Here is a 17,072-nt window from a genome sequence, read left to right on the forward strand (position 1 = left end):
TGGGATTTGTCCAACCATCACAGCTGATGCGATGTGAATGTATGGGACATCAATTGAATTGGGAATTCTCTGGCCATTGTAATGAAGAGCTTAGGAATGAAAACATAAAATTACAACTAAATAATGGATAGTATTTATCAACACCACTTAATATAAAAGAGAGTAACTGGCTACAACAAATACTAACAGGTATTCAACGAAGTCAGCAACTCTACAGAGTGTCAAGCACAAGGAGAGGGATATCAACAATATAACAGGAGGCAGCCAGAATTAGGACTGTTGAAACATTGTAGCAGTCAGCATACACCAGATCAGCAACAAATAACATCTGTCAATTTATTTTAGCTTCAATTATATTAAGTTTATATGTTTTTCTGCCCTGTACTTCAGTCTCTTACAGCTAGGAGCCTTAACTGTCAAAAAAAGACTCTCTTTGGCATGTTCTCCATCTGGTGTTGACGCAATTTCTATGATTGATTTCTTCCAATTCTGAAGTTCATAATTTTCAATTGACATTTTCTAATTATCGAATCTTTCAATGTCCTTTGGCGTCTTGCTGCTTGTACGTATTATATGCTTATCCTGTGGTCTGGCTACATTCCCTATCGGTATCTTGTTTTCACAGTATTTCCATACAACAACCTTCTCTAGTACTTGAACCAGTAATGATCAATTCAGTTCCCACAAGCTAAGCAAAAGTGTGTAAACTGAATAATATAGTCAAAATAGATTAAAATGACAAAGCACATTCAACACTGATGTCGTGTGTGGATTTGTGTTAGTTTTTAGTTATACATAACGTAAATTCTCCATATCCACCCATGGGTTTTTAAGCAAGAGTTGCATAAATCAGTTATGTAGGCTAAGTGTTTTTTATTTGAGCTTTGTAGAAACATGGTTACTCTACAGTCAATGTGATGGAAATAAATACATAGTCGCAGATTACCTGCTTTTTCCTGTACTATGGTGGTACTTTTCGGTTGTAAACAACAATTGCAAACGAAATGCGCGCTTCAGCGATCAATCCATTGGCCATGACCCTAGCATTAAGCTATTCTAGGCGTAAGGTGCCGGTGCGTATATCGATATATCATTGATATTCGTACGTTATTGGCTAATAGCCTATAAGCTGCCACGATTACTTATGTTTACGGTGAAAATAACTACATGTATGGACGATTGTTTGCATGAGTGTAAGGATATTACGCTATGCGTTAAAGTCTATCAAAACAATTATTTATTGGAAGGGGTCAGGTATAATTGCAGTGGCTCAAAACCTGGTCAGTTTCTGGGTCGTTTTGTAGGGGTGGAGCTTAATCCGGAAATACAAAAGCTTTAAAGTTAGTCGAACCACTGCAAACGTTTAGTTGTTGATAAATCGAGTAGTTATCTATTTGTTTAACAAAATATCACGTAAGCATCTTTTCCAAGCAAATTTTTAATTACAAATATGAGTTCTTTTAGCAAAATAACATAGAGTATTTACATAGCTGTTTATCGTAGTTTTTTCTTGTTAAGAATAAATGTAACACGCTCACAAAACGGAAAAAATCTTCTCAAAAATACACCATTAGTTATTCTGTATTCGTTTATATTTGAAAAATAGTTATATATTTTTTTAATATGAATACACTTTTGTAAAGCGGTATTACATAAGAGCTATAATAAACATATTTCATTATTGCTGTTGTTAGTTAAATTACGTACAGTAGTTTAGGTCTACAGCTTGAATTAATATTTATTTTAACCAACAACCAACTTTCAAATTGTGTATTACACGGCAGCTTGTCATTTTACTTTTAATATTGCATTTCAATATAATAAGAGATTTAATAAACATATTTCATTATTGCTGTTGTTAGTTAAATTACGTACAGTAGGTTAGGTCTACGGCTTGAATTAATGTTTATTTTATTATTGTAAAACATAAGTTTGAGATAGTTAAATATTTATTTTATTAATATTTATTTCTGTTACATATCGCTGTCAAAACCGTTCTACATTCAACACAACCAACTTTCAAACTGTATATTACAATATATTTTACTTTTAACATTGCATTTTGTGATGGAAACGTGCGTTACCATCTCCTTTTTCTGATTGTCGTTAGAGTTGTGTTCTCTTTTTCCTTTATGTAGTCACGCCCCTAGAGGAGGCTGGCCCTTGCCACCTCATTTACATATTTGATTGTATTTAAGGCCGAGCTTCGGCTCAGTTAAATCGTTCAATACATGCTTTGCATTTGGACCCACACTCTTCTGTTACCTTGCGCAATAACAGAATCACACTGAGCACTTATTTACTCTAAGCCTCAGTCTACGGACTGTGCTTTGGGAGTAGAGTATAGAAACACTGTCGACCCCGGTCGACCTCAGGTCGACCTTGTCGCACGAGCATAATATCACTCAGGGAGCAATTCCCCGTGTAAGGTGGTTGTAGTAGACCGGTGGTGTAAGCCGACCTAGTCGCCTCCGCGTGTTGGTCAACGGGCAACACTTACACGGCCCCTGTGGAGAGTGAATGCAGACCGGTAGAGTAAGCCGACCCAGGTCGCCTCTACGTGTTGGTCGCAGGATCCAACACACTGGTGGCAGCAGTGGGATTTGACCACGGACTTCCAAGATAAACCTAGTAACCATGCCAAGCAGCCGATGGAGTGCTACCAGAGATCTGGCTGAGGCAGAGTTACACCAGGTCGACCAGATTGGTCAACTAACAGAGGCTATCACTAGAGCCTTACAAATACCCAGAGGGGAAGCTAGCTTCAAGCCTCCGAAGTTCGATGGGAGTGAAGATGTAGAGTTATTCATCTCCCAGTTCGAAGAGGTTGCGGAAGCTAATGAGTGGAGTGAGAAGGCCACGCTCCTCCACCTGCGGGAGACCCTGAAGGAGGGAGCCAGAAGCTGTAGTCGAGGGGACTCACCTGCCTCCATCTTCTCGGCTTTACGCACGAAGTACGGACTCTCCCCGAGAGAGGCTAAGAGTAGGCTCCACCTCAAGAGGGAACCAAAGACGAGCCTCCAAGAACATGCCACAGAGATGGAGCGTCTGGTGAAGATAGCGTACGCTGACCTTCCAGACTCCTACCAGTCCCGTATGGCCATGGATGCGTTTTCTCTGACTCTGGGAAATACGCCCCTCCAACGCCACCTGTTAGCAATGAAGGCCCAGAGCTTGGAGGAAGCAGTGCAGGCGGGGAATGAGTTCCTGCAAATCCAGCCCACTCTTCCTCGGCCTGGTGCCCGACCCCTAATAATGACGGTGGAGGAGGAGGAGGTTACTTCCGCTACAGTCGCCCCCGTCCATTCGGATCCCCCATCAGCCACCTTGAACGACGTCCTGATGGCTATAAAGGGATTAGCGGATGGACTGAGGGAAGGAAAGCTGTTGGGACAACGGGGAGTGGAAAAAAGGGGACCAAATTGTTGGGGTTGCGGCCAGACAGGGTACACCCAACGCCGGTGCCCCCAAGCCTCCCAAGGACAACCTCCTCAAGTCACGAGGTCGGGAAACGGTTACCATCCACAGCAGTAGGGGGAAGTACTGACTGTGGATCAAATATACCCTTGCAAGGCCAGTGGCAACGGCCACGACGAACTAGGCAACACAGGCTCCCCCCCTGCTCGCCACCGGTCCCCTTGCATAACCCATATCAACCCTTACCTGAGTGTGCAGGTCTCCCACCCTCAGAAGCCAAGGACAAAACGTACGTCTGGCCAAAGCCGTCTCGGCCTTCCAAAAAAGGCCCCCAGAGGACGAGCAAAGCCAGACGGACTCACGGAGACAAATCATGGAAGCCGCATAATAGCAGCTATTTCTTGCCAGGTCGCATCGGAGGTCAGCCCGTCCAATTCCTCGTGGACACCGGATGCACCTCTAATTTGTTGGGACGACATGTCTTTGAGCGATTACCTAAAGATGTCAAAAGCAAATTAGAGGTTTGGGAGGACTATGGACGAATGGCAGATGGTACCCGGCTGCAGTTTCACGGACTCATCACTCTCCCGGTCAGAGTCAGGAGTGTCCAGGTTACTGTATCTCTCGTGGTGTGTGCCCTGAAGGAGGACGCCATCCTGGGCATGCCCTTCTTGGTCGACCACCACTGTGAGATGAACTTTCAGCAACCCACGTTGGTGTTAAATGGACAGAAGTTGACTTGCACTGACCGAGAGGGTCGACCTCTGACAAGCAGCGTTCAAATAATGCGAGCCACAACGCTTCCCCCTCGAACCGAGGTCCTGGTTGCCGGACGTCTCACGTCCTCATCCTATCAACCAGTCGGGTTAATCGAGGGAACAAAAAACGGATATATGGTGGCCACCAGCTTACACCAACCCGGTGAGAAGGGGAGAGTGGCCATCCGTTGTATGAACCCCACCGACCATCCCGTCAGCGTGACGGCAGGAACGGTCGTGGAACAATACACTGGAGTCGGGCCGGACGAAATAGGGGTCCCCTGGACAGCGAAGGGAGAAGCCGAGATTTCCAAAGAAACTCCCCCTCCTGTTTCCAACGTACCTCCCCACATGCTGGACTTGCTCCAACAGGCGGCACCACATTGCTCGTCCCCTACCGAGCACCGAAGGATGGAAGACCTTTTGATCCGTTATGCGGATGTATTCAGCCAAGGAAGTGAAGACATGGGGCGTACCACCCTGGTACAACACGAGATCCCCCTCCTCCCAGAGGCACAACCCATCCGTCAACACCCGTACCGTGTAGGACACGAGAAAGAAGCCGAAATCGAACGACAGGTTTCGGCCCTGGAAAAGCAAGGCATGATTGAGCCCGCTCACGGGGCCTGGAGCTCTCCAGTGGTCTTGGTGAGGAAGAAGGACGGGGCGTGGCGATTGTGTGTAGACTATAGAAAACTTAATAGTGTCACTCGCCAGGACGCCTACCCCCTCCCCCGGATTGACGAGAGCTTGGACGCCTTGTCTGGCAGTAGGTTCTTCAGTACCTTGGACATGATGAGCGGATACTGGCAGGTACCCCTCTCCACCGAGGCCCAGGAGCGGTCGGCGTTCGCCACACGCAGTGGGTTGTGGAGGTGGAAGGTGCTCCCCTTTGGACTGACCTCCGCCCCAGCTACCTTCCAGCGGCTGATGGAGCGCGTCCTCCAAGGGCTACATTGGAAAACCTTGCTGCTGTACCTAGACGACATCATCGTCATGTCAGCCGACTTCTCTAGTCATGTCACTAGGCTGGCAGAGGTGTTAGAGCGATTGAGACAGGCCGAGCTGAAGCTAAAGCCCTCTAAATGCAGTTTGTTCCAGACCCAAGTCAAGTACCTGCTGGGCCACATAGTCAGCGACACGGGAGTGGCTACCGACCCTGAGAAGATTCAGGCCATAAGCGGATGGGCAGCACCCCAGGATGTGACGCAGTTAAGGTCATACTTGGGTACCACTGGGTACTATCACAGATACGTGCCTGACTACGCCTCGATCGCCAAACCTCTCACCTTGTTGACAAGCGAAGGGGTCCCCTGGAAATGGGGAGAAGAGGAACAGGAAGCTTTCCTTAGGCTCAAATGGTCGCTGACACACGCTCCAGTACTGGCATATCCCGATCCCTCCTTGCCCTACGTGCTAGATACCGACGCTAGTAACGTAGGGACCGGGGCTGTGTTATCCCAGGTCCAGCAGGGCAAGGAGCGACCCATAGCCTACTATAGCAAGACCCTCTCCTCCGCCGAACGCAATTACTGCGTAACCAGAAGAGAGTTGCTGGCAGTTGTGCTGGCTGTCCGGCATTTCCGGCCCTACCTATATGGCAGAGAGTTTACCATCCGGACCGATCATGCCTCCTTGGTTTGGTTGCACCGGAGGAAGGAACCCTCTTGCCAAGTGGCCCGGTGGCTGGAGAGCCTGGCCGAGCACAAGTACCGAATTATCCATCGAAAAGGCGATAAACACGGTAACGCCGATGGATTGAGTCGACAACAGTGCGTCGACTGCCGGCAGTGTGCAGCCATTGAGAAGCCGGATCAGGGGCCAACGAGGTCACAAGTGTGTGACTCTCTAGTAACCCCAGGGACAAACTGGGAAACTGTTGGGCCAGTGGACCGGATTCCAGTACAACCACCAAGAGGCACAGGAACATCCAGTCCCAACCTCCGCCAGTTGGATGAAGATGAATGGCCTCGACTACCTGGCAGCGGACCTACCTTAGGGCCCGGCCTCCCGACTCCCACACCAGCCGGTCCAGTCCCAGTACGGCTGCCGGACGGTGCGGGGTCACCCGGAGTGTCGGACGACCCTCCCAGAAGGCTTCAGGATCCTCGGTTACAGGCCATCAAGATAACAGGTGAAACCGGAATCGTTGAGGGAGCTGGTGAAAGCACGGCCCCACAGGTTCCAGAATGGTTGACGGTGGTGCAGACTTCGCTGGATGAAGTACGGGCATTACAACAGAGAGCCGCTACCGACCTAGGGGTCATTTACCAGGCCGTCAGGAACCGGAGGAGAGTGGAAGAGGCCGTGCTGCAAGTGGGCAGCCCCGAGCTGCAGCGATTGGCCCGGATGTTCCACCAGCTCCAGCTCGACGAGTCGGGTGTATTGACCCTTCATCTCACCCAGAATGGGCGAGAAAGGGTGGTGGTAGTATGCCCGCAAACGCTGAGACAGGAAATCCTGTGGAAAGCCCACGAGCAAACACACTGCGGTGTGGAGAAGACCTTGAAACGCGTCCAATTGGACTGGTATTGGCCAGGTATGGCTGGCGATATCCGGAGGGCAGTTCTCTCTTGCGAAGTTTGCCAGAGGGCCAAAACAGGAAAAGGCCGGACCTCCGGGAACAGACAACGGCTGTACGCCGGGAGGCCATGGCAACGCCTAGCCGTAGACTTAGTGGGACCCCTACCTCAGACCCCTCGAGGAAATAGCTGGGTGTTGGTGCTCACTGATCATTTCACTCGGTGGTCAGATGCTTTAGCCATCCCCGACGCTACGGCCCCAACGGTAGCTCAGGTCCTGGACGAGAGGATATTTAGCTACTTCGGTCTACCCGAAGTTATCCACACCGACCAGGGGAGCCAATTCGAGTCCTCTTTATTCCAAGAACTATGTGACCTGTGGGGAGTCGATAAATCTAGGACCACTCCGTACCACCCCGAAGGGAATGGTGTGGTTGAGAGAAACAATCGTGTATTGGGTGACTCCCTACGAGCTCTCTTACTGGGCAGAGGACAGGAAGATTGGGATCAGTTACTGCCACAAATCATGCGGACGCTGCGAGGGTTACCGCACTCCGCCACTAAAGAAACACCCAATTATCTGATGTTGGGTCGAGAGCTACGTCTTCCTGACCAGTTGCTGTATGGAAACAGGCTGGAATCATTTACAAGCATACATGAGTATGTTCAGACTGTCCACGACCGGTTGATGCAAGCCCACACTCTCCTCCGAGATAGACAGAAGGAAATTGTGTCAACTGATGTGAGAGAGCCTCCGCTATTCAATGAGGGTGACCTCGTGTGGTTACTAAGCAAGCGGCGGAGAAGAGGGGAAAACCCGAAGCTAGCGGCCAAGTACGTGGGACCCTATCGCGTATTAAGGAGTCAAGAAAATCATACTTACGAAATAGAGAGGTATGGACAGCGATCCATTCAAGCTGAGGGAAGGTTAAGACTCTGTCGCCCCAGTCCGGTGCAACAAGGACGAGCCCCAGTTGAAGTCGAGCCTGCTCGCCGTCCTAACATGAGGGGTCAACCCCGAAGACGAATCTCACGAGGAAACCATAATCCAGAGGCCGCTATTCCAGAACCACTCCTGCCTAGCCGACTAACGGAGTTACGAATACCCCAGTCGCCAGGAAGGTCAGAAGCACTTCGATTTCCCAGCGAAGATTCCTTGGTCCCCCCAGGGGAACGCAACCCTAACTCGATGGCTGACCCCGACCCTGGCGGCGAATTGACAACCGAAGAGGAAAGAACCACGGAAAATACGGGAGCCCAGGCTAGTAATACCGGGGCTGGGAATGCATCACGGCCCCAACGAATAAGGAGGCCTCCCGCGTATTTGGCCGATTACGACACTAGCGCCGTCCAATCGGGAGAAGCCATCAGAGTTCAAGGTCAGAAGGCGGCCATCTTGGGCCCCAGACAGAGCGCGCTCCTTACTTGTTGTCAACTCGAAGCGCACGCACCTATATCTCTTCTAAATATGGAAATTACTAAAGAAACAGTGAAGAAGGCTTCACCGATCATCGGAGCCTTACCCTTATTGTCTGAAGTAACGACCATGCCACTGGAGCTCCACCCAGCGCCTGGCGAGACCCTGGATGACTCGGAGACGGACTCGTTGAAGAGGCCTCCAACCTCCGACGGGCGGCTCGTCGTCTGGAGGACCTGGCGAACCGCATGTCGACCTCATAGATGACACGATCGACATTGTTTATCATTATTTCTCTTGGTACGTTTTAGTAATTGGTGTCTCTCATATTATTATATCTTCTTGTTTTTGTGTGTTGTAGCTAGTTGGTGTTTTCTTACATTTCTTGTATCTTTTTTTTCTTTTCTTTTGGTTTTATATAGCCGGTGGTCGTCTATAGGGGCGGCGTGTGTGATGGAAACGTGCGTTACCATCTCCTTTTTCTGATTGTCGTTAGAGTTGTGTTCTCTTTTTCCTTTATGTAGTCACGCCCCTAGAGGAGGCTGGCCCTTGCCACCTCATTTACATATTTGATTGTATTTAAGGCCGAGCTTCGGCTCAGTTAAATCGTTCAATACATGCTTTGCATTTGGACCCACACTCTTCTGTTACCTTGCGCAATAACAGAATCACACTGAGCACTTATTTACTCCAAGCCTCAGTCTACGGACTGTGCTTTGGGAGTAGAGTATAGAAACACTGTCGACCCCGGTCGACCTCAGGTCGACCTTGTCGCACGAGCATAATATCACTCAGGGAGCAATTCCCCGTGTAAGGTGGTTGTAGTAGACCGGTGGTGTAAGCCGACCTAGTCGCCTCCGCGTGTTGGTCAACGGGCAACACTTACACGGCCCCTGTGGAGAGTGAATGCAGACCGGTAGAGTAAGCCGACCCAGGTCGCCTCTACGTGTTGGTCGCAGGATCCAACACAATTTCAGATATATAATAAACATATTTGATTATTGCTGTTGTTAGTTAAATTGCTTACAGTAATTTGGGTCTACAGCTTGAATTAATATTTATTTTAACCAACAAACAACTTTCAAATTGTATATTACACGGCAGCTTGCCATTTACTTTTAATATTGCATTTCAATATAATAAGAGATATAATAAACATATATCATTATTGCTGTTGTTATTTAAATTACGTACAGTAGTTTAGGTCTACAGCTTGAATTAATATTTATTTTATTATTGTAAAACATAAGTTTGAGATAGTTAATTATTTATTTTATTAATATTTATTTCTGTTACATTTCTGTTATTTCTGTTGCGTCTTTTTAGAGTCGTGCTCCCTCAAATTTATTTTATATCATCTCAAACGAGTCTCATTTACATTATACTCTGTCAATTCCTGCTGAGAACTACTTTTTCAACAACCAACAGTACCCTTTCTTTTTTCCATTATTACTTTGGTCGTGGGCTGTATGACAGTGGAATTTCTAGTACATAAAATATTGAAAAGTTACGATTATGTTCTGAACAAAGAAAATGCATATTAAAACGGTTGTCCACTTTGTTACCATTCTGAGAGCCTAAAATGATTCTATTTTAATTCACTGTAAATATTAGTATTAGCATCTCGTTAGGCATTGATTGTAAAAATGAAGGCAACAGAAGACATCAGTTTTTTATCTTTACTGTATTTGCTGCAAGCACACACTTTTTTAACAACTAACTTTATATTACTACCAAGTCTCAACTGTAGGACATTTTGAAGCAACGACAGTATGTAGCTACCTAAGGAACAACCATTTAATTGTGTATCTCAAATTTTATTTGAACTTGTTACTACAATGGTGCGCTGTCAGTAGCACCGCCAGGCCTAGGCTGTATCTCATCTGTTTGGTTCACAAAAAGTGTAGGAGAGGAGGCAAGGTAAAGCAAGTTTTTGTAGTCTTCTGCAATGCAGGGCAGTTATATTTTTGGACTAGACAGCCTGCCTGTGATCAGTAGTCCTCAGTAGTCAGAGTCGCTTACTGCTTGCAATTTGTCTTAAAAAATTAATTGAAATGCACTGCATATTCATATTGCTTCAAGACCTCAGTGGGTCATCATGTATTCATAACTGACTTTTTGTATTCATCATTTCATCTTCTATATAGACCTACCTACAGGCCTCCCGTGCCTGTAGTCGGCAATCATGTCGGTAGGTTATCGAAGCCTCGATAGCTGAATGACATGATCGCTGACGACAGTCAACTTCTACGAGGAGCCTGAGGGCCTACCAAATATATATTTTTAATTGCAGTGCATTTAAGCATTATGCCGCTCCTTCTTGCCTCATTGTTAGACGAGTCTGAGCAAGCTATCAAAGCCCATGAAATCGAATATGGCAACAAGTTTTACACAAACCATGAGGACGGCATATTCAACAAGCATGAAAGACTTTTTGAAGGTAATCTCATATCCTTAAAGCACTTTTTCTTCACTGCCTAATTTGTGATCTTGCGTTAAAAATGAACATTTTATACCTCGGATATTTTAGTGTAATATTGATGTTGAAGTGTAACCTTGATTGTAAAATGTAGGCCTATGCTTGGTTGTTGTGCAATAGAAGTACATGTCAATAGTAGCTTATATGTTTTTATGCTGCAGTTTGATGGAGCCCTTTTTGGTTTATTTTTGTACCATGTGATCTATGACGTCACAGGCCCTACTTGAAGCAGAATTGACACAATTTTCATCAGTTCACTAGCAACTCACACTGGATACACACCATCTAAGTCTCAGCAATAAAGGATTACTCTCTATAGACACTCAACTTTTAAGCTTAATTTGACGAAGTGGATATTCGGGTATATACAGACATGCAGTGGATTACGATCAAGCTTATAGTGCAGCCTTGATTAGAAGATATACATGGACTTCAGTGTACAAGCATTGGCATGCAATTGAGATGACATTAAAAATCATTGTATATATTAATAACTACAATCAAGCAAGCAATAAATGTATCAAGCATCATATACATGCAGCAGTTAGTTCCCAATTGAGTGTTAGCAATCAAGTAAGGCTAAAAACCTACAACGTCTTCAGCTAATGAATCTAAAAAATCTGTACCATGTTTCTTAATTTTAAAATTTTATCTGCTCTAATTTAGCAAGGTGAAGATATTTGGAGAGGTAAGAACGTCATCCATGACAGTCAAAGCTATTTATGTATGTATGGCGAAGAAAAAGAGTATGGCGAAGAAAAAGAGTATGGCTGCATGTACGGCCCTGAAAGACAGCGAACCCAGAAGGAAAAGTACAAAGAACAGCGGAGGGTAAGTTACCGGTACACCAAGAATATTTTACTCAGCCTATTATAAGGGATATTTTTGGACAGCAAAACTCGGTCATTGTATGTCCAATATATTTAGACAGGGCTATCCTTCCATGTCTTTGCAAATGCACAGATAGTATAGTATGGATTTTACATAGAGATGATGAATAATATTTATTACTTTTATGGATTTTAAATTGTTTTATTTCTGAAATAGCTATCTTGTAACAAAAGCATGCGTGCACATTTATATTCTTGTAAGCCAAAATCAGAGAATGCAGTAAATCTAAGTCTACACTACTGTGAGGGTTGCGACATGTCTAAGCTGTATTCGATACTTTGCTTTCGGTCTCACAGTACATCAAAGTTCAAAAACATTTTCTCTTCTTTTATTCATCTACACTCTCATAGAATTTTGGTAGAATTGCAAAGAAACACAGACTTGATTGGAATGCTCAGATACCATATCCTTGACCCAATAGCCAGTGAAGTTTACGGCAATCTGTCTCATTTTTCTTGAGAATTTCTCATCGTGAGGCCTCACACATGCGCCAGATAGTATTATATCGCAGTTCACACCTTTGGTTAAACTTGGACGTAATATTTTATTTTACATTGAATATTTCACACCTAAAATTTGCAAAAACAATCATTAAAAGCAAGATAGAATGAAAGCTTATTTTGGAGCTCTGGCAACAAGGCCTTTGTTTGGACTCTTTTGCCAATTTAAATTTAGTTAGATTGTGCCCACAAATATAAATATGCTATACATGTGCATAAATTCATATATGTTGTCACATGGTGTCGATATACATAATTTACGTATTGTTTATATTTTTAGTCACAGAATCCAACAAAGAGACCGCATCCTCAAGACAATACATCTGATAGTAACACGGAGGTACTCACTCACATAACCAGCAATAAAATTTTAGGCAAATCGTGCAATATTAATTATGGTTAAATGTGGAATTTCATTGGTAGGCGAATCTTCAAGCCATTTATAGCCCTAGATTAGTAGCTAGAAAAACGTGAAGTTATAGTAGGATAATGCAGAAGAACCCCTTGTGTAGGCAGGATTAGGTTTTAGAAACAAATTATTTGCTGCCAACTGCGATATTTGTTAAGTTGCCTGTTCACACCCAGCCAAACGTTCAATGCCTCGAGCATTCTGATTTATAGCTCAAGATAAGGAGGAAACGCAGTGCTTGCTCAGGATGGGTAGGAGTAAGAGCAGAGGCTATGTGAGCTTCCATAGATGTGGGGAGCATCTACGAAACGCCACAAACGACAGCATTATAGATGTAACTCAGACACCTGATGTTACTTTCATACCTAACAGTCCGGTGAGTGGTAATATTCAGTAACTCAGTTTTAAAATTAGAACCCTGTTGCATGATGCTTTTGTGTCACTTTAGTGTAAGTGCTCAGTGTCTGAATTGGAGAAAGTTGTGCAGCGATGCTCCCAAGTCTTTGATTCCAGATTTGTAAAGCATATCAAATCGCTGGCATGCGTTTTGCTCCAAATCAAATCACTTAGAAGGGTGACTGCTCAGCTTTCAAATAAAATGAAATTAAAACCATCATCCACTATGTAATTGATGGTTTTAATTTGATTTAATTTACAAACTGGGTAATCCATTTTTATGGTGCTTTAATGCCAATCTCATGATTGGTGATTTGATGTAATGTGCAAATCTCTAATCAGGATTTGGGAGCATCTCTGGAGTTGTTATCAACTCTTTGAGAGATTGATAACAAGGTGCCACAACACCATCCGATTCATAGACTGAGTACTTGGACTAATTTCGCTGTTGTCTTGTACAAGTCAACTCTATGGGCTAAGTCAGTTGAGCAATGTAGGATTGGAGAAGATATATGAAGTCAGGAAATAATTGTGAAATAAAACTACTGTAAAAACAGTAATAAAGTCAGGAACTAGCAAAAGCAGATTTGTCCGGTTCTTTGAGATCGCCAAATTACCTTCCAGCTAATCACAATGTCCAATGTAACTTTCCAATCTACTTCATTAAATTAACAAATAGTATTCTTGTCAAAGTCAAAAATTGTCGCAAATAATGCCACTTGAATACTGCATTCACAGTACTTTACAAGTTCAAGGAGATGTAAATACACATGCTATGATTGTTTTTATTTTAGATCAAGGATCTCCAAGAGGAGTTTGCAGGGAGTAAGAAATGGCAGAGCAAAAATGCTTCCTGAGGCTTTCTAATACAAGCAATATCTAGATAGGCATAGAGCAAGGTTGTTCCCCATAGCTGTGGGTGAACTGGCAATGAAGGGAAGTCACGCCAGATGGCATCTGGCGTGCCCTCTACCTCATTGCCAATTCATCTGCAGCTATAGAGAACAAACTTGTTCTAGATAGAAATACTTTTATATGCAAAATCTCGAACTGTTTCAGCTTGTACTGTGCTCAATTTTGAGTGAATATATTGATCAAATTAAAACATACCTACATACATAAAACATTCAGGATTTTCAACACTGATTTTTTTTTACATAAACCATACTTATATTCACTTATTTTCACATATCTACATGTAGTATATGTAGCCCTTTTCTACTCTGTTATTCTGTTCTCATTTGTGCTTGTTAAAGGCCTTTTATGGCTTTGGTGCTGATGTGGTAGTAATTAAGTTATGTGCAACATTTTCTTTTTATATCAAATAAAGTAAAATTATTAAACTTTACGATTTATCATGATAGATTCGTCCGATAACTAAAACAACCTACTTCCCATCATTGTTCCAGTGGTCCATCACCAGACATTTTGTCATTGCGCATCGACTTTTCAAACAATGTATGTTGTACAACATCAGCAATGCCAATAGACATACATCATGCTGAAGGTTTTGTGTGTGCTGCCCTCTGATTTTCCAGAATTGGCTACATTGTGCTTGTGGAGGTAACGGGAAAGCTGCTAACAATGATGCACAACAATTGCCACATGCATTATTTATATTGGAGCAAGAAAATACATCATCATGCCAACAAAAAGAAAATATTTTTTGCTCAACAAATCAAGAAAATTTTTTTGGTCACACAATGCTGTACATAAATAATAAATATATAAGCAAATTGACAAATGAATACCTACAGAGTGCGGTCATGTTCAAAATCTAAACAAAGTTAGTTGTTGGAGAAGTCGGTGTTTGTAGTAAAGATAAGATAGACTAATGTCTTCTGTTGCCTTTTCACAATCTTTGTCTTACGATACGCTAACATAAATAGTTACACTAAAATGAAATAGAATCTTCTTTAGCTCTCAGAATGGTAGCAAAGTAGACAATTGTTTCAATGTGCATTTTATTTGGTTAGAACATAATCACAAATATTCAATAACTTATATAATACCACGTTACATACATGTAAGTGCAATCATATTACAACGTATGTAAGACATTTTTCATACACACTGTATAAACGAATACAGAATAATTAATGATGTATTTTTGAGAAGATTTTTTTCCGTTTCGTGAGCATGTTACTATTTCGTCTTAACACGACAAAACTACGATAAACAACTATGTGAATACGTTATGCTAGTTTGATGAAAGATCTCATATTTTTAATTAAAGATTTGTCTAAAACGATGTTTATGCTTTATTTTGTTACAAAAAAATAATAAGATTACAGACTCAATTTCTAACCGACTAAACATTGGCACTTGCTTAAAACCTCGTCGCTTAGTGCCGACAAAACATTTGCATTTCCGGATTAAGCTCCACCTCTACAAAACGACCCAGAAACTGACCAGGTTTTGAGCCACTGCAATTATACTTGACCATTGGAAGGCATGATAAATGCATAGACCGAGATAGTGACAGGGCTAACAGCAGATGTTGATTGATAAGCATTACATGCCAACAGTCGCGTATTGAAGAAAACTCGCAAGAGTAGGGTGGGGACAACCCCTAGCTCTAGATCTCTGCGCTTTAACCAACGCTACAACCTGCTGAATCCAACAGGAGGGAGCTGAAACCAACTCATTTATGCTCCGCTGAACCCAACAGAGTGCGCTGAACCTAACGCTGCTGACTGTACAACCTGCTGAAACCAACAGGAGGGAGCTGAACCCAACTCGCTTCCGTTCTGCTGAAACCAACAGAGTGCGCTGAAACCAACGCCGTAACCTGTTGAAACCAACAGGAGAGAACACAACTCTTGTAAGGATAATTATTTAATTATCCTATTTATTTGTAGTCATTTTTTGTGAGCTTGCTGTTAGTGCCGATTATAAACGATATTTCTCCAACAATAACGACTTTATTATAGTAATACTAATCATGCATCCAATTCAAGAGTCACACCCAAGCTGAACTGCCTAAAAATTAGTGGCAGTATTTATATTACATAAGCGATTGGCCTAGAGATTGACGGTTATCGTTCAAACCGACCAATCATATCGTCTTGCTGACTGCCGAGTTTCTAAGAATTTTCACATACAGAACAATAAAAAATTATCCCTAGACAATGAGCCATTATAGCATAACAATCTAAACACTAACAAAAAGCCCAGGAAATTCTACATATACTGGGTAGCGAACAGTAAGTGTAAAAAAACATTAAGACATATTTCGATAACGAAAAGGGCTAATTACAAAATCTTATCTCGAGAAAACGTAGAACAAAAACGGAAACAATATTGTTTAAGTAATCTTAAACCACTAACAATTAATTATAACAGAAACTTAGAATATTTTGACATGTAACCATGAACTTAAAAAATGTCTTCCAATGAGTGAACGGTAAGAAATAAATTATAGAAGATTGTTCACTGCGTAAAAGCCTTAATAAATGGCGTCTGTTATCTTTTCTAGGTCAACCACTATCCCAGAAGTCTCTTCTCTATATATATATATATTGGCTACGTCACCTTTTCCCTTTGATCAGTTCACCATGTTTTTCTGCGCCGGGTGTCCAGAGCGCCTTGATGAGCCTGACGTCCATGGGACCGATAGCATCCAAATAAGACAACTCTTCGGAGTTATTCCTCCACGGTCTTTTTCATGGCCACCACTCCTTTCATAGAGTTTGTTCTTTAAAATATCTCGCTTTATTTTTACGTTTACAACACTATCCTCCCCTAAAACTTCATTCTGTCCCAGAATGGCATTACTTCTATGGCAGACATCTAAGCGGTAGTCCGGTAGGTGCTGACATAAATTAGTAGGCTGGGTTGGCGGAATAGTGTGATCCCCCAGCTTGGATATCTCTGTGTGATCCTGGAGCAGAGGGACGGGTTGCTCCATCACCTCTGAATCAGGAGGGCGATCCGTTGGCTTAGGCAGTTTTTTTCTGCATATTCTGGTGGTGCTTAGTCTAATATCACTTTCATATTGAATAGGGTTTCCCCCCTTGCACTCCATTTTAAATTTCTGGTTTGTCAGATACTTGCTGATGGTGCAGAGATTAGCATCTCTTGGTTTAAGTTTAGTACTGCATCCTTTCTCCGTGAAGAATGATTTCAATGAAGCTTTGGTTCCGACAGAAAAGGTGGTGGGTTCATCTTTCATATCATCTTGGATTCTCCACTTTTGTAGATAGAGCCTTGTACCTCCTTTATACAAATTGTGCGGCTTTAACTCCTCTACTGGCTTTTCAACTTCAGCTTTCTGTATCGGC

General features: G+C 43.3%; 1 protein-coding gene across 3 annotated transcripts; it reads left to right on the plus strand.

Annotated features, from left to right (window-relative positions):
* The first annotated feature begins 1,319 nt into the window (after nt 1-1,319).
* LOC137389906 (uncharacterized) lies at nt 1,320-14,137 on the plus strand. Of its 3 annotated transcripts, none has more exons than XM_068076074.1 (6): nt 1,320-1,413; nt 10,408-10,554; nt 11,260-11,424; nt 12,265-12,324; nt 12,606-12,769; nt 13,584-14,137. In XM_068076074.1, exons 2-5 carry the CDS (start codon nt 10,477-10,479, stop codon nt 12,669-12,671), a joined length of 369 nt encoding a protein of 122 aa, XP_067932175.1. In that variant the 5' UTR covers nt 1,320-1,413; nt 10,408-10,476; the 3' UTR covers nt 12,672-12,769; nt 13,584-14,137. The 3 variants fall into 3 exon arrangements, with proteins under 3 accessions (XP_067932175.1, XP_067932174.1, XP_067932177.1); XM_068076073.1 differs by having other exon boundaries at nt 11,264-11,424; XM_068076076.1 differs by having other exon boundaries at nt 1,330-1,413; nt 10,450-10,554.
* Nucleotides 14,138-17,072: the final 2,935 nt, after the last annotated feature.

This window comes from Watersipora subatra, chromosome 3, assembly GCF_963576615.1.
Source record: "Watersipora subatra chromosome 3, tzWatSuba1.1, whole genome shotgun sequence".
Taxonomy (NCBI): domain Eukaryota; kingdom Metazoa; phylum Bryozoa; class Gymnolaemata; order Cheilostomatida; family Watersiporidae; genus Watersipora; species Watersipora subatra.

Coding starts and splice junctions, on each gene's coding strand:
- LOC137389906 (XM_068076073.1), top strand. CDS start 10,422: ATGCCGCTCCTTCTTGCCTCATTGTTAGACGAGTCTGAGCAAGCTATC. Junction 11,425..12,264: donor AGTACAAAGAACAGCGGAGG/GTAAGTTACCGG, acceptor TTATATTTTTAG/TCACAGAATCCAACAAAGAG. Junction 12,325..12,605: donor CATCTGATAGTAACACGGAG/GTACTCACTCAC, acceptor TCTGATTTATAG/CTCAAGATAAGGAGGAAACG.